We start from the raw sequence: 27431 nt of genomic DNA, 5'->3' as shown, positions 1-27431 counted from the left end.
CTTGTAGCTGGGGTGAAAGGTGTGTGCAAACAGCTGTGGCTAGAAAGCCTAAACAACGCAATGACAGGCTGACCGGAACCGCTGCTGTTCACACATATTCCGCGGTTACTCGTGGTTGGAGACAGTGGAAGCAGAAAGATTGCATCCCTAACCACGAACAACTGCTGGATATGTGTAAAACAGTATTGTCTCCCGACAGCCTGTCATTGCTTTTATACTGTCTTTCTGGCCGCAGCTGTTCATATACTACACCTGTGATCCCAGCTACAAGAATCTGCTATATGTCCCTAATCACCTGTGTGAATTTAATCATAAAATAGTTGTAAACCCTTACATACACCCACTGACGTGACTAACCTCAGGTGATAAACAGATCCTCCTACAGAAGTTGTATCTTTTTAACTGCAGCTGTTCAAAGTACAGATTTTACAAAATGACTTCGCTACAAATGTCAGGGAGCAGGGATCTGATGTCACACACAGCACATGATAGAGCAGAGAGCTGAGTGTATACTGAGACCTGAGTGGGGGAATGGAAACAGTTATATACAGCTGAGGCCGTCAACCCCTACTGTGTGCTAGCAGGGTAATTTCCTAGGATTGGTTGGTGTCTGAATAGACTGTCAGACGTGACTCATGCAGATAGCAGAAGAGTGAGAGGAGACAGAAACAGCACTCAATGCTTTGAATAGAGGCAAGTACACATCATAGGATATGCTTTGTTCATTTTTATTTCAAAAGTTTAAAGTGCCCATATACTTTTTAAATTTCTCAATAAATGTAACAATTTTAAATTATTGATTGTGCTTACTCAGCCTGTGCCTCTAAAGTCCGCCAACATATGTCTGGGCAACCTAGGTTGTACCATTCATTTTTTCTCTTTTCTGCCCATATACTAAGTTTTTTTTCCCCATTTAGTGGGCTGAAAAATAAAATAAAAAATTTTGATTCCTCCATCCACACAAACAGGATAAATGGAGGAAACCCCCCTGCAAGGACACTGTATTTTAAGCTGGCCATATATTGTACAATTTCCTTTAGATTTACCTTCAACTGTGTAGTATAATGGACTGCCTGATTGCATAGAAATTTAATGTGTTTGGGTTTGACCTCATATTATATGGTTTTGGTAAATCTAAAGAAAATCTGTACAAGAAAAAATTGTATAATGTATGGCCAGCCTAATGCCTCATACACACGCATCGATAGTTGGCCGACCGATCGGCCGTCTTTTGTCCAGTGTTGTTGTGTTGGTTGAAATGTGCTCTAGACTGCACACGAATTTTCTCGGCCAACAAAAACCAACTTCAGAAGTGATGTCATGTGCTGGTTTACTTTCCGTGTGTTTTTTCTTCTCTGAGCATGCCCAGTCTTGCTCATCACATTTTTGTTTGCCGAAATCTGTACTGACTGACGGAAAATCGGCCGTTCTGTTGACGGCCAACAAAAATTTTATAGCCTGCACACCAGATTTTGTTCGGCCGAAAAGTCGGAGTCGGTTGTCGAAAGCATCATATTAACAAGCCGAAAATTGGCCGATCGGACGTTGGCCGAAAATTCACGGCCAACTATCGATGCGTGTGTACGAGGCATTACAGTGGCACCTGCAGCTCTCAGAACACTGATCCCCAGCTGCAGCCAATTGGCTGCAGCTGCTATTCAAGAAAATATTTCCAGCATGGGCCTTCAACAGAACCAGACAAATTTCGATCAGTCAATGGCCAGCATTAGGTTAAGTCCTGATATAAATGTTTTGCTTCTTTGCACAAAAAGCTTTGACTGGTCAATCTAGAAAACGCAGATTTCAGGTTTGCTACATGCTGAACATTTAGAGCCCATTTCACAAAAGCGTACTGGGCGGTTTCACATGTCACTTTTTCAGGCAGACCCGATCAGATGCTCCATTCTCCTCTATGATCCGATCCACTAAAAACAAATGGATGCTCATGTAGTTTGGACCTAAATGTACAGTACATACAAGTAAGGTGAGGATATGGGTGTTCTAATCATTTATATAGATTTACACCAAACACTTTGTGCAGACAATTTCATCTTCTGTGTTTTGACAAAGGCCTCATTTTTCTCATAGTAAGCTGCTTCATTTACAAATGTTGGATACACAGTGTGCTCTCCTTCATAAGGAATGATTTTTCCATCCATTGTGATAAACATAGGGTCCCCTGGGTTTAGAGCTCTCCAATCCTGGTCCTGTAAAGCAGGAAGAAAAACAAAAAAAGGTGGAATTACTATTACTAGTAAAGAATATTAAAGCCCAAACAAACTTTGAGTTTATATTGACTAAATACATTCCAGGTGCATCAAAACAAAAAAAGGTGTTAACATTTTTTACAATTAATTTCCTTTCAAATCAGACACAGCCTGAGTTGAAAAGTCTGTTCTCTGCCAACAGCTGCATGGTGGGCAACTTTCTCCCTGTGGGGAAGCAGTGGTCCCTTTGCAGAGGTTTGACATGTCCTTTACTAGGTCAGACCTGTAGCTCTGCAATCAGAAAAGGTAATGCCTCCTGCTGATTGGAGAGCTCTGGCTCTGATTTACCAAGGGGCATGTTGAACCTCTGCAATAAGATCTTGGCTTCTCCTACAGAGAGCAAGGGTCCCACTTTGCAGCATTTTGAACACAGGCTTTTCCACTCAGACAGACTGTGGCTGATTTTTCAAGAAAACAAATAAGACTTACAAAACACGTCACTTCTGGGTTCATTAGACAAAGGGGGATCAGGGAACATCCTACTTTCAAAGTCTATTCAATGGCTCCTCAATGACAAAGAAGAGATCAGGAACCATTGTGGGTGCTGGTGAATTGGGGGGGGGGGGTGGTAATATATTTGGAGTCCTGTAAAAGTGTTTAGGCGGCTTAGAGCTGCCCAGATCACTTTTTCCATAATGCCGAGAGTTGGCTGTAGAAATCAACATCAAGCTCGTGGCTACAGCAGCCATGAGCTCGTTCTAACCTCCTTGTATACCAGGACAACAGACCTTGGTAAACAAAGGGTCAAGGATGAAATGATATGTACTTTCATGTGTCAGTATGATTTGCACAAATGCTTACAGAAAAACAGCCACAATTTGTTGAAGGTACTCAGGTATCCAGGCCATGGTATACAGTAGCTAGTATTAGTTAGTCACATTCAGCTAAACTTATAACAAATACAGATGATTGTAACAAACTGCTACTGGGAAACCCACTTTTTTTGCCTGTAGGGCCTGCTCTGAAAAGTAATAGTAAAGCTAACCTGAAGATTTTCATGAATTATAGCAGCAAGTTCACCATTCTCATTCCTGGGGTAGCTTATCTTTTCTAGCACTTTGAACACTTCAATACCACATGGTGGAAACTCTGAACCTGGAGGAAAGCAAAAATATTCATTGAACAAAGAAAAAATCATGAGAAAAACCATACAGAATCCACATTAGCTTTTCTTATAAGGGCAATGTTCTCCCATTTATATAGGATTGCTAGATTCCAAGATTAATCAAGAACACCAATTGAAGGACTTGTTCAATTCTGACATGCAATATTTCAGCACACTGTCCGACATTCCTGGAGCGGTTCTTTAAAAGAGCTGTGACCATGGGTGCTTCCTACTAATGTATTATCTCTTTATTTTACTAGCAGTTTAAAAAGTGCTAAGCAAACAGACATAGGTCATGCATGAGAGGGAACTGGAAACCTTTGTACCAGGCTTGGCTTCTATCACCAAAGAGACAACTCAACCAGGCCTAGTGGGCAGTCTGCTGACCAATTTAGTGGCTCTTTACAGGGTACAAAAATCATTTAAATAAACCCGTGCCCCTCAATAAGCTTTCACCCTCTTGTTGCTGCAATCATAAATATATATGTAATGGGGAGCAGGCTCTTTAAGTAAAAATCCCAACAAGTTAATGCTATGCCACCTCTCCTCTGAGACTCTCTGAGCAAGCTGAGAGAAGAAAGAGTAGTCATTTGGGGGATCATGCTAGTGTTCTCAGTTGGTCCCTTGGAAGGACGAACCAAGAAAGACCATGTAGGCGAGTGTTGTCTTGAATGTGTGTTCCCCCTTCAGAGGCGCACTGGTGCTACTCCTGTTTGGGAAGGCAAGACTCCTCCTTTAGTCCCCCTCTTTAAGGAGAAGGATTTACATTTCACTTTTAACTCTGTATGAGCAGAGCTCGCTCTCTGAACAGTTTGCCACTGTTCTATTATTCATTATTCTTAATGGCTGTTTTGTCATACGATTAAATGCTGCTATAGTAAAGTTGTCCCCGTTGTAAGGATCTTACATGAAATTCTGCTATTTTCTGAAACAGGGAATTACTCTCGTGCAAAGGTTTGCATTTGGGGATAAGGCGGGACAAAATGGGTAGGGGAACCAGCTGTACAGTTGAACTGCTTTTCAAGTTATGGCAGGCTAGACCTTCCCTAAAGGTGAATACTGTATAATAAAATGTAAATAATGTATAATTCCTTTATAAATCCTGTATAACAATAAAAAAAGTCTTGCTGCTTTGTTAGTTATAGAAACTCTGGGAGGCCCATGCAAAGAATTGTGCAGTGCCATATGGGTGGCGAGAGAAGCAAGGGAAGAAATAAACCCTTACTTGTGCTCTACACAACACAATGCATATATTTAGGCAATTTATGGTCAAAAGCTACCATAATTTATATTTTTCGGGATTGCATTTGTATATGTAGACATGCAGCCAAACTAATTGTCTCTATGTGAGATTCTTGGTAAGGTAGATGGCTAAACACCAAATACACAATATTAAAAGAAAGGGGTTTTAACCCTCCTAGCGGTAACCCAGAGCGTGACTCGGGGTGGATTTTCTGTGCTAGGATCGGTATCCCCGAGTCACGCTCGGGGTGGATGGGCAGAGCGCAGCGGTGTCTTACCTTCTCCTGGCGATCCAGCGATGATCTCCCATTGCTGAGATCGCCAGCCGTCTGAGATCCCCGCCACTCGTCCGTCCTCCGTCGGTGTGATGACTTCCTAGTTCCATTCCCTGCAGCAGCAATGCTGCATGGGAGCGGAACTAGGGAGGGAAATTCAAACATTGAACGTTGCACAAAACACAGACACACATAACATTTATATTATATAATATATATATATATATATATATACACACACATACATACATACATACACACACACACACACACACACACACACACATATATATATATAACGCATGAATTATAATCTAATCAATAATATAATTTTATTATATAATATATATATATATATATATATATATTATATTATATTATATATTATATAATACAATTATATTATTGATTAGATTATAATTCATGCGTTTGTGTTTCAAATTTATCACATCTGGGATGTCTACTAGAGTCTTGTTTTGGTCAGGTTTAAGTCAGTAATTACTAAGAATTGTAGGCCTATAATACATAATGCCAAATTTCCATGAAAAAAATTGTACCGCTTTTGGTACAGAATTCCTGACAGAATCATACCGCCAGGGAGGTTTAAATAGGAAGCAGTTTTTGTTTAACGTAATAAAGCCAACTCATGTATGTTTTACGACCTCTACATGTGTGGTATTACTGATTCCTAGAGATGTGAGAGAAGGCCTTGGTTCAGCTCCTAAATGAACATTTGAACTTTGGGTAGCCCATATGTGTATTTTAAATATAGCATTGAATCCAAGGGAATTCACTGGAATATTTATGACTATTACCACAATGAACTTTTTGACTGTATGTGGAGAATATAAATACACCTAATAAAGTAAGGTAACAGATGTTGAAACTAAAAATGGATAAAATTATAGTCCTGCTCACAAGAGCCTGTAATCTGAAGCAGCAAAAGAAATTTACCTTCATTAAACTGTTGCATGAAGTCAAGAGCATATACGACTATTCTTCTCATTTTTTCGAGAATATCTGCTCGAATAACACCTTGAGGCTGTGGTCCCACTTCAATGCCTGTTAAAATAAATAACTAAATAAAACGTGGAAATTACAAAGTAATTTATTTTCAATTACAGTTCTGTGTTCTGGTGGGTATGTTAGTTGTTTCGTAGGGTTATAGTGGTTTAGGATTCTTTTTTATTTTCCAGGATTCTTTGCCTGTAGCAGCGGGAACAGAATTACAGTTTAAGAGCTCTGGATTTTTTGAGACCAAATATTTAAAGCTACATTGCTAAAGATAAGCTTGGAAATTAAGACAAGTGGGAGCCTTTGAATAAGGGCTTTAAATGCCCACACATGCCTGGAGAAGCTTTCTATACGCTGTGCTACAGTCAAACTCAGATTTCTATTATGCCCTTTGGGGCCTAGCTTGACACATCCAGACCCCGTTACAACATACTATAAAGAAGCATAGATACTGTGACATCTTGTCTGATATAACTTACCAACAGGGTGTTTTGCTATTGAACGTGTAGTTGCATATTTTATTTTGGGGTGTTCAATGAGCAACACAGAGCAAGGTACAGGAGCCATGGATTTCTGTGATAATGAATAGAAGAAATGTCATTCTTTTGGATGGGTCACAATTTAAATGCAGAAAATGTTATAGAAGTAACAGACATTCAGTTATCTCATGTCAAGGGCAGTGCTGAGTGAATGCTGGGTTCAACAGCATTCCTACCTACAAACAAAAGTTGAGACTAGGTTGTATTGCATATGAGGAGAGAAGAAAAAGAAAAAAGAAAACCCATTGCCATAAAACAGTTACACATTGATCTGGAACCTCTCAAGAGTGCCTGCTTATTCACGCAGAAAGAACTATGACAAGTAAGCATTAAATATTATGCCCACGACAAACCTAAATATATACCTTTATTCAATAGTCTGGTTCAGTGCAGGGGAGTGATGGAAGACATAAAATGCTGCTAGAGGAGCCACTAGTAGATAAACCAGTTGTTACCATTGTTGAATGGATTAATAAGTCTATATTATGGAGGCCTGAATAATTGTGCTGGTGCTGGAGAGACCAATATGATACATAAAATTTGGGAAATGGATACACCACCTAAGTGAAAAAGTCTCCAATAACCATACAACCTTTTTCAACTAGTGCACAAAACTCAAGCACCCCTTCTTCCTTTTACTCAACTTGGCCAAGCTTTACTGATCTAGGGAGCCTCCTCACTGGTTTTATCAGTATGCATTTCTATATTCATTGATCTTAAAGTGATATTAAATGCATGATTTGTTTTGTTTTTTCTTTTAAATCACAAACATGTTGTACTTACCGGCTCTGTGTAATGGTATTTCACAGAGCAGCCCCGATCCTTCTCTTCTCAGGTCCCCCGCTGGCTCTTCTGGCCTCCCTCCTGCCGGGTGCCCCCCCAGCAAGCAGCCTGTTGTGGGGGCACCCGTGCAGACTCACTCCTGAGCCACTGCTCCGTGTGTCCATTCACACATGGAGCATGGCTTGGCCTGCCTCTCCTCATTGGCTCACTGGCTGTGATTAACAGTAGTGGCAGCTAATGCTGCGATCTCAGCCAATGGGGAGAGAGAGACCCGGGAGAGCTGAGGCTGTCGTGCACATCGCTGGTTCGGGATGGGCCTGGAGGTGCTAGTGAGCACAAAAAATTTTTTTACATTCAGCCATAGAATGCATGAAGGTAAAAAACCTTGAGCCTTTACAACCACTTTAGCCCCCCCCCCCCCCCCACTCACACACCTTTCCTTGTTTCCTGACATTTGGTCAATATTGTTCTCCTATACATGTAAAATGCTCTTCATTGATGTGTACACTACAAGGCATCAATAACAGGGGTGTACTTGCGCGTTAACCTGTTGTAGGGCAGTGTTTTGACTACATGGGATGCAGGAGGTCTTCCAGGAAACCTTGTGCAGGCAGTCCCATTATTGTCAAGTCAGATACAGCAACTGCACAGATACAGTGTGGTTGCATGTCCATGAACTCGCACCGTCTGCATTCAGGAACACACACATGGCTGTCAAACTATAGTGGCTGTATCTGTGCAGTGTATCCATCCCAGTGCAGTGGATCCATCCCAGTTGGCATGAATAGGACTGCCTGCATGTGGATGCATTGAACACCTGTGCATCCAGTGCAGATAAAACATGGCCTGTGAATGCGGCTCAATGTCAATTATTGTTGCTGATTGTCAACTATGCCTCACCCAGACTTGGAGTGATGCCTGTTTAATTACTGATGGATGATGAAGCAGAAATAAATTAAAACAATAACCTGTTTTTCCTGCACAGGGACTTTTGTTTGCCCTGCCATGCTTGGCTTCTCCTGTGTAAAATTTGTTCACAACATACAGATATGTACTTTTATTTTCTAACCTTAAAAAGAAACATTAGGATTATGATGACTGTTACGTACAAATCATGTATTTTCCCAGGTTTTGGGTTTTTGAGAATGAAACCCGGAATATCTCAGGTTCATGAAATTGTTTAGTGTGCGTTATTTGCTCTTTAAAACTAGATTGCATATCCAATGTAAATTGTTTATTTGCTGTGTAAAACAGTTAATAAAACAATGAAGATAGAAGTCGGTCAACTTACAACCCGGAAGCTTGTTGGCTTTGAGTAACTTGAGTCTTTACCTGAATGTAATGGAACATCTGAATTGTGAAATCATCCTTGGAATCCTCAAGGATCAGCGTAGCCCCCATTTTAGAGGTGGTGTTGTGAAGGTCCAGGATAACATCATAGGCATCTTTACTCCCTTTAGGACCAAATATGGAATTGATCTCTTGAGCCTGTGTTATTTCATAGGGTAGTTTTTTATTTTGTTTACTGTAAAATAAGCACACCAAATGCTCAGATGTACCAAGATGCTTGAATGAAAAATTGTCATTTGCTGTGGAAAATGTGCTTTGTTTACACACACATGGAGAAATTGACATATGGGAGTTGATTTACTAAAGGAACTTTGCAGGGGTTTTTCCCAGAACTTACTGAGTGTGATGGTTTCACGTTGCAAAAAATACCCAATCGCGTGCAAAGAAAGTGAGAAACAGCACTTTTGCTTGCACGTGATTGGATCGTAAAGTCTCTGCTTCACCCAATTCACTAACCTCTGATGTAAATTACCTTGCCAAGTAAACAGTATATTTGCCTTTAGTAAAATCAACCCCACGGGGTAAATCAATACTCCCTACTAAGCAGAACAGTCACAGAAAAACATGATGCTTTAGTCATCCTAGTACACCAGTCTTTGTATTCGTGGCCATAAATGACATGATCAACCATCACACAGTTGTAGGCCTGTGCCCTTAGTATACAAAATCTCTCTGTTGTAGACTCATTTTTATTTCCAGTCCCCCCCCCCCCCCCACCCTTCAACAGGGCAGTGCAGGAAGCACACTGCTGAGCTCATCTCTCCAGCACTCTGCTCTCTTCTCCTCTCAGTAGGTTCCATGCGCTGCAGCACAAAGGATCATGTTGTTTCTACCTCTCCCTTCCTGATCTCTGCTACACAAACTGTACAGTAGACAGCAAGAGGCTGACATCAAGTAAGAATTCAGGTATTTACTGATTACACTGCCTGTAACAAAACTTGTGAATTGGGGAAGAGTCTGATCAGTGACGGGATTCTCTCCTTATTCACAGATGGTGTTACAGGCAGTGTAATCAGTGAATGGAGAATGGACTGGGTCGCCGTTGGATCACCGTTAGTGCAGCTGAGCCCGCATTGCTGGAAGTTCAGCAGCAGGAACAGTAAAGCTTTCTACAGAATCCTGCTCATTGTTGAACATACTTCATTACAGTTAAAGTGTTACTAAACCCACAACAGTAAAATGAGTCTCTATATGCAGTAAAGAATGCTTGTTACTCATTTCTCAATACTCACTGTGGAACCTAAGGGGTTAATCCTCCACATTATGTAAAAAAGGCTGTCTGATCCTGGCTTCTCTGATCCTCCACTTTATCCACTGTCCCCAATCCATCTTCTGACAGTACAGAGCCTTAGGGGAACTCTGCACATGCTAAGTTTGCTGGGTGCGTCTTTGGTGTGTATTGCTAGAGAGTTTTTTTTTTTTTTTGGGAGGGTGCATGTGGTCAGCAGAGGGCCATTCAGCACTGTCCAGACAGAGGGTCAGGGGCCTGCAGCCTCATAGGACAGTCAGGGAAGAATGAAAATTCCTCCAAGCTTTAACCAGGAACTGATAGAAGTCATAAGACTTTTATATACTGCTGATGAGAAAAAGGTAATTAGCAGTCTATAGATTTACTTAAATAATTGCATTTTCATTGTCTGTGTAGTGTGGGAGACCAGATATGGTGAATACAGGGTCCTGGGTTTAGTAACCCTTTAAAGCGGAGCTCCAGGCTCCTTCAGAAAAAAATAAAAGTCAGCAGCTACAAATACTGTAGCTGCTAACTTTTAATATATTAGGGCACTTACCTGTCCACTAATGCAGCGGCTCTCGGGTGCTGCTGCCGCCATTTCTTGTAAGGAAAACCAGCAGTTCCCTACTGCGCATGCATGAAGCATGCTGCACTTTGTGAATGGTCCAGCGGCATGGGAAGAAGGAGGGGAGTCGAAACTTCGGATGACTTCACGGCGGCAAAGTCAGCCAGAAGTGGGAGTGGGTACCCGCTCCCTCTAAAAGGTGCCAAATGTGGCAGCAGAGGAAGGGGAGGGAAGCAAACAAGCGTAGCATTCCCTTTTGGGTGGAGCTCTGCTTTAACCACTTGCCGACTGCTCACAGTATATTTACTGCGGCAGACAGCCCCTCACAGGCAGAGCGACGAAGGTCTACGTCGCTAGCCTGTGAGGCTCTGGGGAGCGAGCGCACTCCTGCGCGGTCACGGACCCCCCCGTGCGTGTGACCGGCGGACCCGATGTCCGCCCCTCACTCAGCGATCATTGGGGGAGAGGGAGAAAGGCAGGCGGCTAGTGTAAACAAGCCGCCTGTCATTCTCCCCGGTGTAAGAACAGTGATCATACGGTTCTACTATGTAGGACCGTTGATCACTGTTCCTACACCTCAAGCCACAGCCAATCACAGTTGGAAGCACGCCCCTAGGGACACCCACCACCCCTCCCTCTCAAATAAAGTTAACCCCTTCACTGCCAGTGTAATTTTACAGTAACAGTGCATATGTAAAGCACTGATTACTGTAGAAATGTCACTGGTAACCCCAAAAGTGTCAAAAATGTCAGTCAAGGGTCCGATCTGTCCGCCGCAATGTCGCAGTACCAAAAAAAAAAAAATCACAGATCGCCGCCATTACGCGTTAAAAAAAACCAACAAAAATGACAAAAATCTTCCCCTTTGTTAGTAAACGCGATAACTTTTGCGCAAACCAATCAAAATACGCTTTTTGCAATTTTTTTTACCAAACATATGTAGCATAAAACAAATTGGCCGAAAATGTTAAAAAATTTTGATTTTTACATTTTTTGGGGGGAATTTCATATAAAAAAATGTGAAAAATATTGTTATTTTTGCAAAATTGACGCACTTTTTTTGTTTATAGCGCATGATCAAAAAATCGCACAGGTGATCAAATACCACCAAAAGAAAGCTCTGTTTGTGGGAAAAAAAGGACGTCAAATTCGTTTAGGTACAGCATCGCACAACCGCGCAATTGTCCGTTAAAGTCACGCAGTGCCGAATCGCAAAATACCCCCTGGTCAGGAAGGGGGTAAAATCTTACGGGGCTTAAGCGGTTAAGTAATGTAACCAAAGATAGAGGAAAAGAAAAAAAAAAAGTTGTTTTAGCTAAACTTCAGCTTATCTGCTCACTCAGGAACTGTACAAAAAAAAAGGCGCTAGCAATCTCTAGCTCAGTTCATGTAAAAAAGTAACAGATTCTCTTTAAGATTACCGATATGTAAATTGTCAGTGTTATATAAATACTTAATGCAACTAAATAAAACAAATGTAACAGATCGGCAGTGACTAGTCTGCAGGTTCTTCAGTCTTTGCAGGTACTCCCTCTGTTACCTCAATTATGAGCATTGTGACCAACCAATGAAATTAATGGGTTTCTCCCCCCAACCAATTAGAAAACTGCGGTCATTTTTTTAATGCTGTGCCTAAGAAATGAAAGGGAAACCTCAAATGGTTGTCACTGTCAGACATATTCCAGGCACACAAGGGTTCCGCTCACTCCAGAGACGTGTTCTGCAGGGCTGTGTTGGGAAATCCCAAAGCAGAAACCCTTCTGATAATGAAACAAAGGAAATCCATTGAGTGAATGCCAGAGACCAAACATCAGGCGCAAGGCCAGGATGACTCAGCACAATCCCACTAAAAGTGAACAACACAGAAACATTAGTGGGCATTTCCAGGGAAGAGGAACATTCTGTTCCCTCGCCATGTCTCAGCTATGGAGAAGGGGGAGAAAGACTCGCAGTCTTTCCGTACCGTCTAGGTCTGGCTGACACATAAGCTTCTCAAAACAAAAAAAATAAAGAGTCAGATGTTCTAGGCGCAAAACACTTTTCTGTCTAAGCAGTTTTAGACCACTTTGTATGTTTACATTCGATTTCTTTTTTTTTTTAAAACACACCAAGTACACATTGGGTTTGATATAGGTTGTTGACCTTGTAAGGAAAGTTGCACTTTGCAAGGGAATTTTCCCCAGAGTTTAGCAAATGTGGTGAAGTGTGACTTTGCAAAGAATAACCAATAATGTCCAAGAAAAATATATTTTTTTTACAAAATCTAAATCTGCTCTACAGTGGCCCGTTCACATTTCTGCACATGAAATGCATGCAGTTTCATAGTGGCACTAGCCTATGATGCATTTTTAAAGCTGAATTCTAGGTTTGCCAATTTTTCCACCATGAACCAATGCAAGTATTGATATGCCAAATCTATGGAAATGGAGTAGGCAGAGCTGCTCCATTGATCTCCATTTGCTTCTGACTCCTGTGCTGAGCAGCTGTCCTGCTACATTGTGAACACAGGAGGTCTCTCGCTCAGAGCAGGTGGCATTCAGGGAAAACTTTGCTTTGCTTTAATGAATGCAAAGTGTTCTCTGGTTGGACAAGAGCCATGGTGATGTCATGATGTCTACCTTGAAAATGTAAAGAAATGTCCCCTGGTGTTTTGAGGCAGCAACATGAATAAACTAGAGATGGTTAAAAATAATTAATCTTTATTAGGAATAATTAAAAGTGTTTTTGAGAGTGCATCGATTTTTCTCACCAGGGAGCAGTTGCTTAGGCAATGGCCTAATGCACGTATCTCTGAGTGGACATATTTTCAAGTGCGTCACTTCTTTCCCTCTTTGGGCCCATACACACACATCTCTCGACCTATAACCCCCTTTGAGAGCTTGTGCCTAAAATCACTACCCCGGCAACATGTTATTTCCGGGATGTATGCTCTTTTGGGAAACATCATATCAGTGGATTCTTGGAAAGCATGCAAGACTTGGAACGCAGATCTGAAAGTAGAGATATCACAGGAAGGATGGGACCATATCCTCCACACTGCTCTCAAGGGATCCGCAAATGTATCTGCGCAGGAAATGAACTAAAAGCTCATCTCTAGATGGTACAGAACCCCACAACTGCGCCACAAATTTGACCCCTCCATAAATGATAAATGCTGGCGATGCTTGGGGGCAGTGGGATCTTTATTTCACATCTGGTGGGAATGCCCCAAGGTCACGGGAGGACTCCCCCTGGGGGGACCACATATTTTGGTTAACAGTTATCCATCACTTATTGGACATCACACCCCCCCTGAGGAAGACCTCACTGTATAGGTTGAAACGTGTTGGGGTTCCATTTGTTGGTTGTGATGATTCATTGATTACTGCTATGTTTTTACCAGTTATATCACTATCATGACGGATATACGGCTGTAACCAGAGCTCATATTTTACTTCATGAACATTATTACCACTTTTTAATTATTCCTAATAAAGATAAATTATTTTTAACAATCTCTAGTTTATTCATTTGCCTGCCTGAAAACCCAGGTGCATTTCTTTCCTTTTTGTACTGTTGGGGTGCGCAGCCTTCTCCTCACTATTGTGTTACCGCTCCTAGCTATATGATGTTCACCTTTTCCAATCAGAGAATCCTTATTGCACTTATTGAGAAAATGCAAAGCATTCCCTAAATGGCACCAATGCAGAGCTGGTGACCTCCTGTGTTCACTAAGCAGCAGGGCAGTTACTCAGCACAGGACCTGGAAAGTATCAGCAATCACTGTAGTAGTGGTGCATACTACGGTGATTTCCAGCTTCCCCAGGGAACTCACAAGTATGGCACATACATACTTACATTGGTCCAAGCTGCAGCTAACTTAGTAAAAATTGCCATTAACTTAACTTCAGCTTTAAAGCATGTTAAAGCATTTAGTTTGTATTTTTACATTTCCATTTTTAAAATTTCATTCAATTTTAAATTTAGAAAACTAAATTTTTATAAAAATTATAAATTAAATTTTTTTTTTTATAACCAATAAATAAAGACAGTGGTGTTATCTTCATGTTTTGAACAACATCTGTATTGTATGCATTTCTAGCATAAAAATGAATGTAGCATAGCAGTGGGAATTCCCTCTATTGCCTTCAGTTCACTCTAGCTGTGTCCGGCGGTGTACTTAGGGAGAAGGATCATGTTAAAGTGCAATAAAGCAAAAAAGTGTGAATACAAATTAATAGTGATTTTTGTTGAATGGATCTCGAATGCTCAGAAGACCCAAATTGAGAGGATGGATCCACAGAAGCAGGAGCTACCGAACTTGAAGATTTGTGTGAAAAGAAGGAACCACGTGCCAATCAATCATTTAACTCCTTAGTGCCGGCAACCTCCTGGCCCTTTAGAGGGTTTCAGAACCTAGGAGGAAGGCATATTAGTCATGTGACCACTGTGATGGGCTTTCACAGCGGGCACATGATCAAAAAGCTCCCATTCGCTACTTTCCGGTACCTGCCAGTAACTGTCAGGAACGCACAGGGTGCACACTCTGGGCACAGCATTGTTCGCATTTTGGTACACACATACAGTGCCTTGCGAAAGTATTCGGCCCCCTTGAACTTTTTGACCTTTTGCCACATTTCAGGCTTCAAACATAAAGATATAAAACTGTAATTTTTTGTGAAGAATCAACAACAAGTCGGACACAATCATGAAGTGGAACGAAATTTATTGGATATTTAAAACTTTGTTAACAAATAAAAAACTGAAAAATTGGGCGTGCAAAATTAGTCAGCCCCCTTAAGTTAATACTTTGTAGCTCCATCTTTTGCTGCGATTACAGCTGTAAGTCACTTGGGGTATGTCTGTATCAGTTTTGCACATCGAGAGACTGAAATTTTTGCCCATTCCTCCTTGCAAAACAGCTCAAGCTCAGTGAGGTTGGATGGAGAGCGTTTGTGAACAGCAGTTTTCAGTTCTTTCCACAGATTCTCGATTGGATTCAGGTCTGGACTTTGACTTGGCCACACCTGGATATGTTTATTTGTGAGCCATTCCATTGTAGATTTTGCTTTATGTTTTGGATCACTGTCTTGTTGGAAGACAAATCTCCGTCCCAGTCTTAAGTCTTTTGCAGACTCCATCAGGTTTTCTTCCAGAATGGTCCTGCATTTGGCTCCATCCATCTTCCCATCAATTTTAACCATCTTCCCTGTCACTGCTGAAGAAAAGAAGGCCCAAACCATGATGCTGCCACCACCATGTTTGACAGTGGGGATGGTGTGTTCAGGGTGATGAGCTGTGTTGCTTTTACGCCAAACATAAACGTTTTGCATTGTTGCCAAAAAGTTCAATTGTGGTTTCATCTGACCAGAGCACCTTCTTCCACATGTTTGGTGTGTCTCCCAGGTGGCTTATGGCAAACTTTAAACAACACTTTTTATGGATATCTTTAAGAAATGGCTTTCTTCTTGCCACTCTTCCATAAATGCCAGATTTGTGCAGTATACGACTGATTGTTGTCCTATGGACAGAGTCTCCCACCTCAGCTGTAGATCTCTGCAGTTCATCCAGAGTGATCATGGGCCTCTTGGCTGCATCTCGGATCAGTCTTCTCCTTGTATGAGCTGAAAATTTAGAGGGACGGCCAGGTCTTCGTAGATTTGCAGTGGTCTTATACTCCTTCCATTTCAATATTATCGCTTGCACAGTGCTCCTTGGGATCTTTAAAGCTTGGGAAATCTTTTTGTATCAAAATCCGGCTTTAAAATTCTCCACAACAGTATCTCGGACCTGCCTGGTGTGTTTCTTGTTCTTCAGGATGCTCTCTACGCTTTAAACGGACCTCGGAGACTATCACAGTGCAGGTGCATTTATACAGAGACAGGTGGATTCTATTTATCATCATTAGTCATTTAGGTCAACATTGGATCATTCAGAGATCCTCACTGAACTTCTGGAGAGAGTTTGCTGCATTGAAAGTAAAGGGGCTGAATAATTTTGCACGCCCAATTTTTCAGTTTTTATTTGTTAACAAAGTTTGAAATATCCAATAAATTTCGTTCCACTTCATGATTGTGTCCCACTTGTTGTTGATTCTTCACAAAAAAATTACAGTTTTATATCTTTATGTTTGAAGCCTGAAATGTGGCAAAAGGTTGAAAAGTTCAAGGGGGTCGAATACTTCGCAAGGCACTGTAGTTGAAGGTAAATCTAAAGGAAACCTAACAACAAAAGTTGTATAGTGTGTATCCAGCTTAAGTCCCGTAGGTGGGGCAAAACACATTGGGGGCTAGGCCTGGATTAGGTTTGGCCTGAGACTGCTTTTAGTACAGACACCATTGGGCTTTGCTGGATGTGCAATATTTGGGATCTTTTTTTCTGTAGGTTTACACATTGAGCCAAGATGAGCTCTCCCCCAGTCTGCACTCTTTAGCTAGAGTCACCGGACCTGGACAGACATGGAGCCTGAACCGGCACTGACAATTTTTGGTTTGCTGTGTAGTAGCATATCCTACTGGCAACACAGCCACTAAAATGCGATGGTTTCTCTTTTCTACTGATTGTTACTTTGTTATCAAGGATACTGGTTATAGAGCAACACACACACACACACACACACACTTCTAAAACATTTTGATTATCAAGTCTGTCTGTCAATCAACCAAAAACTGCTCCACACAGTATCTAGGCACATCAACACTAATAAGAAGAAGTTTGTGTTTCAGAGAAAGATAGATAGAAGAAAACACAAGGCTTTCGTACCTAAGACTTTGATTGTCAAAAACTCTGTTCAGGTCAGTGTCAACATATCTAACACATTTCTCCACAGCTTTTGGGTTGGCAATAAAGGGTCTCACCTCCATATCCGATCTGGTAATCTCCCCTCCATGTTTTAGCCAGTGTTTAACTAGAAAAACGCCAGTGAGTTCATTTCCATGGGTGCCTCCAAATATAGCCACCTTACGTATGGCAGAGACACCGCTGCTCACAGACATGGCTGAAACACACCCGATGACAGCTGAAAGACACACAAGGAGAACAAATGCAGCTCAGAATGCTTGCAGGCAGAATAAATGTTACCATATGATAAGAGGAAAACAGCTCACAACATGCCTTGTCATACTTCCACCGCTCTGTTTACCTGCAATCCACAATGACGGTGTGATGGCAGGAGGCACTCATTTACAGGAATATGAATAGAGAAATGATATGTCTGAGGGTCTGTTCAAACATTGCTGTAAAATGCGTTAAGACTAAAAAAATAATAAAAAGTAATGCACAATCTGTGTATTAAAATACAAAAAAAACATCCGATTTAAAAAATGTGTTATGGCTTCATGCACCCAGGTGCACCTAAAAGTACAGCTGCCCATAGTAATGAATGGATGCATGCTAACTGTATGAGTAGACACCATACTTCCGTAAACTCACGCACATGGGGGCGCAGCTTAAGATTCCATGGGAATAGAGCTATGCAGTATACAAGATACAAATGGTTAAAGATTAATCAGCAGAAACACTTCTAGTGTGTTGAATGCCTGGTCCCCTGATGTCCTGTTTGATACAATAGGGTGTATTTATAAGAAAAAAAAAAAGATTCTATTTGTCTTGTGAAACTACATGTACACTTCAAATGGGGCAAAATTGATTGTTCTGAGGCCATTTCCTCCATACGTCAAATTTTATTTAATTATACAAAAAAAAAAAAAAAAAAAGTGAATTGAGTTAATATAGCATTATGAGCAGGAGATGATCATAGTCAAGAAGTATTTATTTCCACTGATCATTAGCTCCATCTAGAGGCCATAATGCAGTATTTTCATGGTACACTATTCAACTTTCAGAGCAAATAGCTTAACCACTTAAGCCCCGGAAGATTTTACCCCCTTTCTGACCAGGCTCTATTTTGCGATTCGGCACTGCGTGACTTTAACGGACAATTGCGCAGTCGTGCAACGCTGTACCCAAATGAAATTGATGTCCTTTTTTTTCCCACAAACAGAGCTTTCTTTTGGTTGTACTTGATCACCTGTGAAATTTTTACTTTTTGCGCTATAGACAAAAAAAAGAACGTAAATTTTGAAAAAATTATATTTTTCACACGAAAAAAAAATGTAAAAATCAAAATTTAACATTTTAGGCCAATTTGTTTTCTGCTACATATGTTTGGTAAAAAAAAAAATAAAATATCGCAATAAGCGTATTTTGATTGGTTTGCGCAAAAGTTATTGCGTTTACTAACTAAGGGAAATATTTTTGTAATTTTTATTGTTTTTTTTTAATGAGTATTGGCGGTGATCTGCAATTTTATTTGCGGGACTGCGACATGGTGGCGGACAGATCGGACCCTTGACTGACATCTTTGACAATTTTGGGGGTACCAGGACATTACTACAGTAATCAGTGCTATACATATGCACTGTTACTGTAAAAATTACACTGGCAGGGAAGGGGTTAACTTTATTGGTGATGCAAGGGTTAAGTGTGTCCCTAGGGGCGTGCTTCTAACTAAAGGGGTGTGGCTAGTGATGTAACCACAGAGACATACGATCCTACATAGCAGGATCGTATGATCTCTGCAGTTAGATCAGGGAGAATGACAGGCGGCTTTGTTTACATCAGCCGCCTGCCTTTCTCCCTCTGCACCGGGAGATCGCGAGTGACATTGGGTCCGCTGGTCACACGCGCGGACTTGTTAGGTAACGAGCAGGGTTGGGAGCGCGCGCTCGCCCCCTAGAGGCTCTCAGGCTAGCGACGTAGTACTACGTCACTTTGCCTGTACGGGGCTGACCGCGGCAGTAAATACAGTAAATAGTCGTGCGGCGGTCGGCCAGTGGTTAATAATATTTGATTTTGCTTCCATTTACACAGAACAAGTGTGCATGCAGTTTCACAAGAGAAATAGCTTTACAAGTTAGTTTTTTAAAAATGCATCCCGATGTGTGTAGTGAAGTGGGAACTGAATGGAGAAACCACAGTGAGCAGAGGGAGACCAGGCTTCTGAAACTCCCAGAAGCGTGTTGGATGCTGGAGAGTCTGCAGCCAGAAGTACAGAGGGGAATAGTGGTGCAGGCATTGGGACTGGGTTGCTTTAATAACTCATGTAAAATAAAACAATAAAGCCTACATAGCTACAGTATGTGAAATTGTGTTAAATTACATTTTTGATGAGTCAATTATGAGGAGATAAAATGTAAAAACTTATTTATTTATTTTTTTTTTAAATGCATAGCTAACACGTAATGTAGCAACTGTACGGATACTGCACATAGAACATGTACATACCCTAAGCCCCGGTTCACACTTGTGCGTGTGCGGGGTTTGCATGTAATGTCGGAGCGCACTGCTCCTTCATTACATGCGATCGGCTGTGCGGTGCGAGTTTAGCCATACACTTTGTATGGCTAAATTCGCACCGCAGCCGCAGCAAACACGCACAGGGACCCTTTTTGGCAGCCGCATCAGGATCGGATCGCACAGTGGTTCACACTTGTGCGATCCGATCCTGTGCGAACTGCAAGATCGCACTGCGATATGCGATCAAACTGGGGGTGTCGTTAACATTACATTGACACCCCCAGCGTATCGCATATGGCAGTGTGAACTGCCGGGGGTGCGTGTGCGATGCGGGAACAGGCTGCGGATTCGCAGCCTTCCCGCATCGCATAAGTGTGAACCGGGGCTTAGGCTCCGTTCACATTATAGCGTATGGATCACGGGCAGAACCTCCGCGGTTCCGCCCACGATCCGGAGATTATTGCAAATCGCGGGACGCCTGTGCGTTGCCCGTTGATTTGCAATAGACCCCCAAACGCTGAGCGATGTTGCCGCGATTTCCGCCTGCCGAATCGCGGTAACATCGCGCAAAAAAAAAACGCGGGACGCATTACGACCAAAAAAGTACAAGAGCTTCTTTGGATCGTATTGCGTCCCGTGATTTTTTTTGCGCGATGTTACCGCGATTAGGCATGCGGAAATCGCGGCAACATCGCTCAGCGTTTGGGGGTCTATTGCAAATCAACGGGCAACGCACAGGCGTCCCGCGATTTGCAATAATCTCCGGATCGCGGGCGGAACCGCGGCGGTTCTGCCCGTGATCCATACGCTATAATGTGAACGGAGCCTTAAAGCATTATCCTCAGTGGAATTAAAATGCATAGAGAATATGTATGTCCGGCACATACAGCACATCTATAAATGTATTATACTTGCCACCATATAATGGCCAAATACGGTATTTTCAATTTTAAATGTGAAATATATTGGACCACCACAGGAAATAGCCTAATAACGTTTTTTTCCTCATTTGTACATGCACTTTCAGCATGTGGAGTAAAAAAAAAAAAAAAAAAAAACTAAACTACACCAATGCAGTATTGTTCAGATGGTTGGAAGTGCATTTTTTTTTCATTGCACAGGGTAGGAAAAAAAAAATTAACATTTCTAATAGAATTGTTTGAATTCCTTATTCGTGGGCAGATCAATTGCTAAAGCAATAAACAGTAAGTACACGCGGGTCAAACATCGGCTGGTTTAACGGAAACTGGTCGACATTTGGCCAGCATGTACAGAAGCCGGTCTGACAGAATCCAGCCTAACGTCCGGCTTCTGTTAGTACAGCGAGCGCCCCATTTTTTTTATGTTATGTTTTTTATGGGTTGAATGGAAAAAAAACACCTGTGTGTACCAGGCTTTATCCTCACTATCGTCCATCATATCCTCCAATTGGTGCAACATATAGACGTGGTACACACAAAGTGGAGGGATTACTCACATATTGATTAGTACAAGGGTAAAATCATTTTGTAATTGCAAACCTTTTCTCTCTGCTTGCTATAACAGGCATCTGCAAAGCTCCAACATGTTTTATCATTGCTAGAGAAACCCCTACAAAGCCTAATTATTTCTAGTAACGTTTAGATCTGATTTGTCCTATAATTGGACAGAGTTGGGTCCCACAGGTGTCTTGAACTTCGATTGATTCCTGCTTACCCAGCAGGGACCACTTAGCACAATGAAAGTCAATTTAAAAATCGACTGAGCAGGGTGGAAAATTATTTGTGAAGACGTAGGCTGGCCATACATGTTCAACTTTTGTTGTACAATTTTCTGTCAGATCTACCACAAACCACATAATGTGAGGTCAAAGCTAAACAACACATTCACTTGTATCCAATTAGGCAGGTCTTTGTACTACATAGTTGAAGGTAAATTTCAAGAAAATTGTATAGAAAATTGTAAGAAAATTGTATCATGTATGGCCAGCCTAAGCCTGTGTACAACCTTGTCTTGCTGCCCTTGTGGCTTAAAGGGGGTGTTAAAACCACAGCTCAACCAATATTTTTTACCACCCCCTGACCATAAGTATAAATGAGTTCTAACTGCTTCATATCTAGCATTAATAAAAGTCCTCTGAGCTTTGCAGGTGCCCATTATAACAAGGAGAAAACAACATCTCTGTAACTGACAGATGACTTTACTCTCGTCCTAATGAATGTATGTAAGTGATCCCTTCACTTTGTGTGTACCACATCTGTATACTTCCTAATAGGAAGAGAATTATGATGGTGCGCTAGTGAGGATAAGATTGCTGCCTGTTTATCCCTTTGGTGACTGATCTGCCCATTTATAAAAAGATTCGGGTGGCTGTGGAGATTCCTCCATCAATGCTGTCGGTGTGGATGTAGCAATTAAATATTTTGATTGAAATATGCGGTGCATGGTAATCTAGGGGGTAATCTTGGGGGGACATGGATTCCCATGTTAGTCAATGAGAACTATCTTAATTAGCACTATTGAAGTCCCTCCAACTTTAGAAAAGTTTCCTTTACTACTCCAAGGAAACTTCTATCAGACTTGTGCTTTAAAGTAGTTCTCAAGTCACCAGGAAATCTCCTGGCAAAGTCTTCCTGTAGTCTTGCGGCAGAGTAAACCAAGCCTTAAGCAGACTATACATTATGCAATTTGCTTGATGCCCCTATCAACATAGTCAGGGCTGATGGGGGAATCCCTCCCGCAGCGCTATTGTCTTCCTTTGGTGGGGGGCGCGAGGAGCCTTCCCTGCTGGCATAACACAATGATTAGCGATGTTCACTTATAGCCTGCGGCACTAATCATTCGAAGAAAAAACCTGACAGGCTGGTTGTACACAAGTCAATTGATAAATTGACGTGTGTACAACCAGGGTGCCCATACATGGATTGAAATTTGGCTGCTCCCTGCTGAATCAGCCACATTTCAAACCATGTATAACCGGCATAAGTCTACCAAATGTCCAGATCAATGGTGACATATGTAGAATTGGCAGAACAATGGACTTTATAGGCACCAGACAACAATTCCTAAAGAAGCATACATTTTATTACAAATTATTCTAAAACATAGAAAAGAAAGATTAAATATATATTAAAACACACATCATAAAACAAAATAATATATAAAACCATGCAAATATATAAATATATATGAAATCACATCAATCCTCTTGTACTGCTATTAACCACTTGCCGACCGCCGCACGACTATCTACGTCGGCGGTCAGCCCCTCACAGGCAAAGTGACGTAGGGCTACGTCACTAGCTTGTGAGGGTCTAGGGAGCGAGCGCGCGCCGCCGGAGGCGCGCTCCCGCTCCCGCGTGGTCACGGACCCCCCCCGCGCGTGTGACCGGCGGACCCGATGTCCGCCGGTCACTCTGCGATCGGCGGGGGAGAGGGAGAAAGTCAGACGGCTTGTGTAAACAAGCTGCCTGTCATTCTCCCCTGTGTATGAAGGATGATCATACGGTTCTACTATGTAGAACCATTGATCACTCTTCATACATCTGAAGCCACAGCCAATCACAGTAGAAAGCACGCCCCTAGGGACACACATAGCCCCTCCCTTTCAAAAAAAAGTTAACCCCTTCACTGCCAGTGTATTTTTACAGTAACAGTGCATATGTATAGCACTGATTACTGTAGAAATGTCACTGGTAACCCCAAAAGTGGCAAAAATGTCAGTCAAGGGTCCGATCTGTCCGCCGCAATGTTGCAGCACCGCAAAAAAAAATCGCAGATCGCCGCCATTGCGCGTTAAAAAAAAAACAACAAAAATCTTTCCCTTTGTTAGTAAACGCGATAACTTTTGCGCAAACCAATCAAAATACGCTTTTTGTGATTTTTTTTACCAAACATAGGTAGCATAAAACAAATTGGCTGAAAATGTTAAAAAATTTTGATTTTTACATTTTTTTGGGGGGGAATTTCATATAAAAAAATGTGAAAAATATTGCTATTTTTGCAAAATTTACGCTCTTTTTTTGTTTATAGCGCGTGATCAAAAAATCGCACAGGTGATCAAATACCACCAAAAGAAAGCTCTGTTTGTGGGAAAAAAAGGACGCCAAATTCGTTTAGGTACAGCGTCGCACGACCGCGCAATTGTCCGTTAAATTCACGCAGTGCCGAATCGCAAAATACCCCCTGGTCTTTTAGCAGCCAAATCCTCCGGGGCTTAAGTGGTTAAATATTGTGAAGACTCATTATGTAATTTTATCTACCTAGAGTACCTGCTTAAGCTCCTGAGGAAGTGCAGCAGTGCGAAGCATGTAGAGCTACATGAACCAACACCAAGCCTGCCTGATTACTGATAGTCACATCATGGCGCCCTTACCATGGATTTAGTCAGGGCCTCATGGTGTTGTAGTTGGTGTAACTAGTATATCTTGGTTAGCAGGCCACTGTGTGATTTTATAAATATTTTTTCTTTCTTTTCTATGTTTTAGAATAAAGTCTCATGCACACTGGACGTTTTTACAGCTGCTGTTTCTGGCGTCAGACGTTTTTTTCTGCAGCCAATAACTCCCCAGCATGTTATCCTGTTATCAGCAGTTTTTGGCTGTAAAAAAAAACGAAAACGAATGGGCTTTGAGTGGCGTAAAAACGCTCTAACGTCAATAAACGCTGACAAGCGTAAAAAAACGCTGCTAACTGGCGTTTGACATTTTTTTATTCCATTGCTTTTTTTAAAACTGGGCTCTGTTTGGAAGTGTCGTTCATGGAACATAGCCTGGGTTCACACTGGTGCATGCTGAACTGCACTAAAAACGCACCGCATTCCTGTGCACATCATATGTGATGTCTGTACGATGCAATTTAAGCCATATATTTTGTATGGCTCAAATTGCATCACATTTGCACCAAAATGTTATAGGACCTTTTTTTTCTCCACACCTAATCACATCACATGGATGTGAACACCCATGAGATGCAATTCTGGCAAGCGTTCTGCATTTTGCAATCTGTTTCGGGGTATCGTTCATGGAACATGAAGCCCTGTTGACATTGTGCCGATTTGGCATGCGATTTGTCATGTTGAATGGTATGTCAAGTCGAATAGTATGTCAAATCGGAGCCTATTGCCGGCACTGGTTCACACTGAGGGCGGGTTTAAAATCATTCAGCTGAACGCGCATGATTTCAAACACGCATGTCAGTGCGACTTTTAGGGGGATCTGACAGACATCTGTACGGGTTTATGCACACATTGAATCACCCTGAAGTCGCCAAAAGTAGTGAAGAAATTACTTTTGGGAATCGGTGCGGCGCCACAAAGTCAGGGTTGCACCAATTCGGACACTGATGTCAAATTGCATGTCAAATCTACCCAATGTGAACGGGGGCTTAATGTTCCACAAACGACACCCCGAAACAGAATGCAAAATGCAGTGAGCTTGACATAATCGCATCGCATGGGTTTTCACACCCATGCAATGCGATTTTGGTGCAGGAAAAAAGGGTCCACATTTGCACCAAAATGTTGTAGGACCCTTTTTTCCCCGCACCTAAATCTTATCGCATGGGTGTGAACACCCATGCAATGCAATTATGGCAAGCATTGCATTTTGGGAAAGTCAGAGTTAGGCCCCTTTCACACGGGCTTTCCAATCCGATCCGCCTGTCAGTTTTTCAGGCGGACCGGATCGGATGCTCCATGCAGCCCTATGGAGTGGCGGATGTCAGCGGAGACATCTCCGCTGACACCCGCTGCTCTCCGTGAAATCCATACAGATGGAAACCCTATTTTCCACTCGTCTGGAGGAAAGGATTGGATGAGAACGGACAAGCGGTAGATAGAGGAGAGCGGGGATCTGACAGCTCCGTCTCTGCACACAGAGCGGAGACGGAGCTGTCATCCGCCTGCTCAGTAGGGGTTGGCGAATCCAGTGGCGGCTGGTGCTTCATCAGCCGGGGGGGGGGGGGTGGAAGACGGACCTGCCCCCCCCCCCCATATCACTCCAGCCTGCACCACCACATCTCTCCCCTCCGCCTGCCCAGCAGCCCGCCAGTTCCGGAATGACAGGCAGCGGCGGCTGCGACTTCCCCCTCAGGACCCTTCATGTCACTTCTCGGCAGTCATCTCCTCCCCCCTTCTTGGCCAATAGTATGCCTTCTCCTTTCGGCCAATCGGGAAACAGGTCCCAGGACCCGCTTCCTGATTGGCCGGGAGGAGAATCAGTGTGGCAATAGTGAATATTCATTTGCTATTGTCACACAACTGGATGGGCTCAGGGCGCAGTGCTCTGCGCCCCAAGCCCACCCTTTTTTGAAGCCTATTAGAGCCTCTGGCTCTAATCAGGTGCTTAAAAAAAAAAACCCATTGGAATCCATGCGTCCGGCACCCTGCATGTAGGTTAGGGGGCCGGATGTATAGATAGGGGAGGCAGTGCCCCTGCGCCCCCAATGAACTGGCCACCACTGGGCAGATCAATCCCCTGCTGAGCAAAACAGATTCCCTACTAAAACAGCCGAGGGGGGATTTTTAGCTAAAAACGTCAAAAAACGCTAATGCTAAAAAAAACGCCAATGCAAAAAAGCTAAAAAAAAAACACTGAAAAACTCACTACAAAGCTACTGGCGTTTTTATAATGTCCAGTGGGCATGAGGCCTAATTTGTAAAAAAATGTATATTTTTTTAAAGAATTATTGTTGTCTGGTGCATTGTTCTGCCAAATCTACATATGTAATTATAGGACGTGGAACTTTGCTATCATTGCGGGCATCAACAGTACCACCCTGTGAAGATGTAAACATTTGTTGTCAGATTATTGGCGAGATGGACACGAAATGTAAAAGGTCACATACCTGCAATAGCCTGTAAACATCAGGAACAATAGCAGTTGAGGCGAGGCTATTTGTAATGTTCATCAGATTCTTTCCCTGATATACTTAAAAGTTTCTTTGCCCTTTGTACTTCTCAATGAGAGTTTAAACCACATAGCTGCACTTCCAGTAAACAATTAACTCCGTACAGCGTCCAGGAAGAGTTATATTAACACCATATAAAAAGAAAACATTTACTGACCTAATCCAAGCGTTTTCCTCACAAGGAGAAGATCTGGAACAAGTTTCTGCACTTCATGAGTGAACTGAGGACGAAGCTCGTATTTACATCTCCGTCAAGACATCCCGCCGCCTGCCTCTGCCAGGACTAATAAACTTTTTTTGCTGAATGAAGTTTGCAGCTGAACTCTGAAAGTTGAACCAAGGGATTGCGTCCATGCAACTGGAAACATTCATCAAGACAAAGAGACAATACAACAATTGCTTCACTTCCTAAACAGCAAAAATACAGACGTGTGACCACGACCACTTCACAGACAGGGACTTGAGGGGCCTGCCGCTGTCATTCAAACTATGTCAACCAGCAATAGGTCAAAGTTCTTATAATGTGTAAAGAGAGCTAAGTAATGTACAACCAACCTGGAGTAAAACAGGAATCAAGTGTATTAGGAAAGAAAACATGACACGCACATATACACTGAGCATGCTCTGAAGTGAACTCAGTGTGCTGACTCAGTGCTTTTCACTATACATAGCTGCTTGAACTGGGACCAGGTCACCTCTGACACTGGGTTCTGTTCCTTTTTTGGCACAAAAATATTTCAAAACCAGATATACTGTGTATGCAGAATGTAGACTTGCCAAGTCAGCCTGTCTATGCCAAGAAAACAGGAAAAACTGAAAACAGTTAGGGGTGTAATAAATAAAGAAAAAATAAATAAAAAGTAAAAAAAAACATATTCTTTACATTTGTGCTAGTG

General features: G+C 42.1%; 2 protein-coding genes across 2 annotated transcripts in view; one reads left to right on the top strand and one right to left on the bottom strand.

The window, feature by feature from the left end:
* TRPV3 (transient receptor potential cation channel subfamily V member 3) overlaps nt 1–27431 on the top strand; it is a 216199-nt gene that overhangs the window by 54506 nt on the left and 134262 nt on the right. The window lies entirely within an intron of this gene.
* On the bottom strand, nt 1758–27011 carry ASPA (aspartoacylase). Its single transcript, XM_082244486.1, has 7 exons — nt 26693–27011; nt 17113–17368; nt 8558–8750; nt 6383–6476; nt 5844–5951; nt 3253–3362; nt 1758–2207 (listed from the first exon to the last, which is right to left on the bottom strand). The coding sequence occupies exons 2-7, from the start codon at nt 17343–17345 to the stop codon at nt 2010–2012; spliced, it is 936 nt and encodes a 311-aa protein (XP_082100612.1). The 5' UTR covers nt 17346–17368; nt 26693–27011; the 3' UTR covers nt 1758–2009.

Source organism: Pelophylax lessonae (assembly GCF_965119305.1).
Source record: "Pelophylax lessonae genome assembly, chromosome: 2".
Taxonomy (NCBI): Eukaryota; Metazoa; Chordata; class Amphibia; order Anura; family Ranidae; genus Pelophylax; species Pelophylax lessonae.
This window is presented reverse-complemented; position numbering and strand designations above follow the sequence as displayed.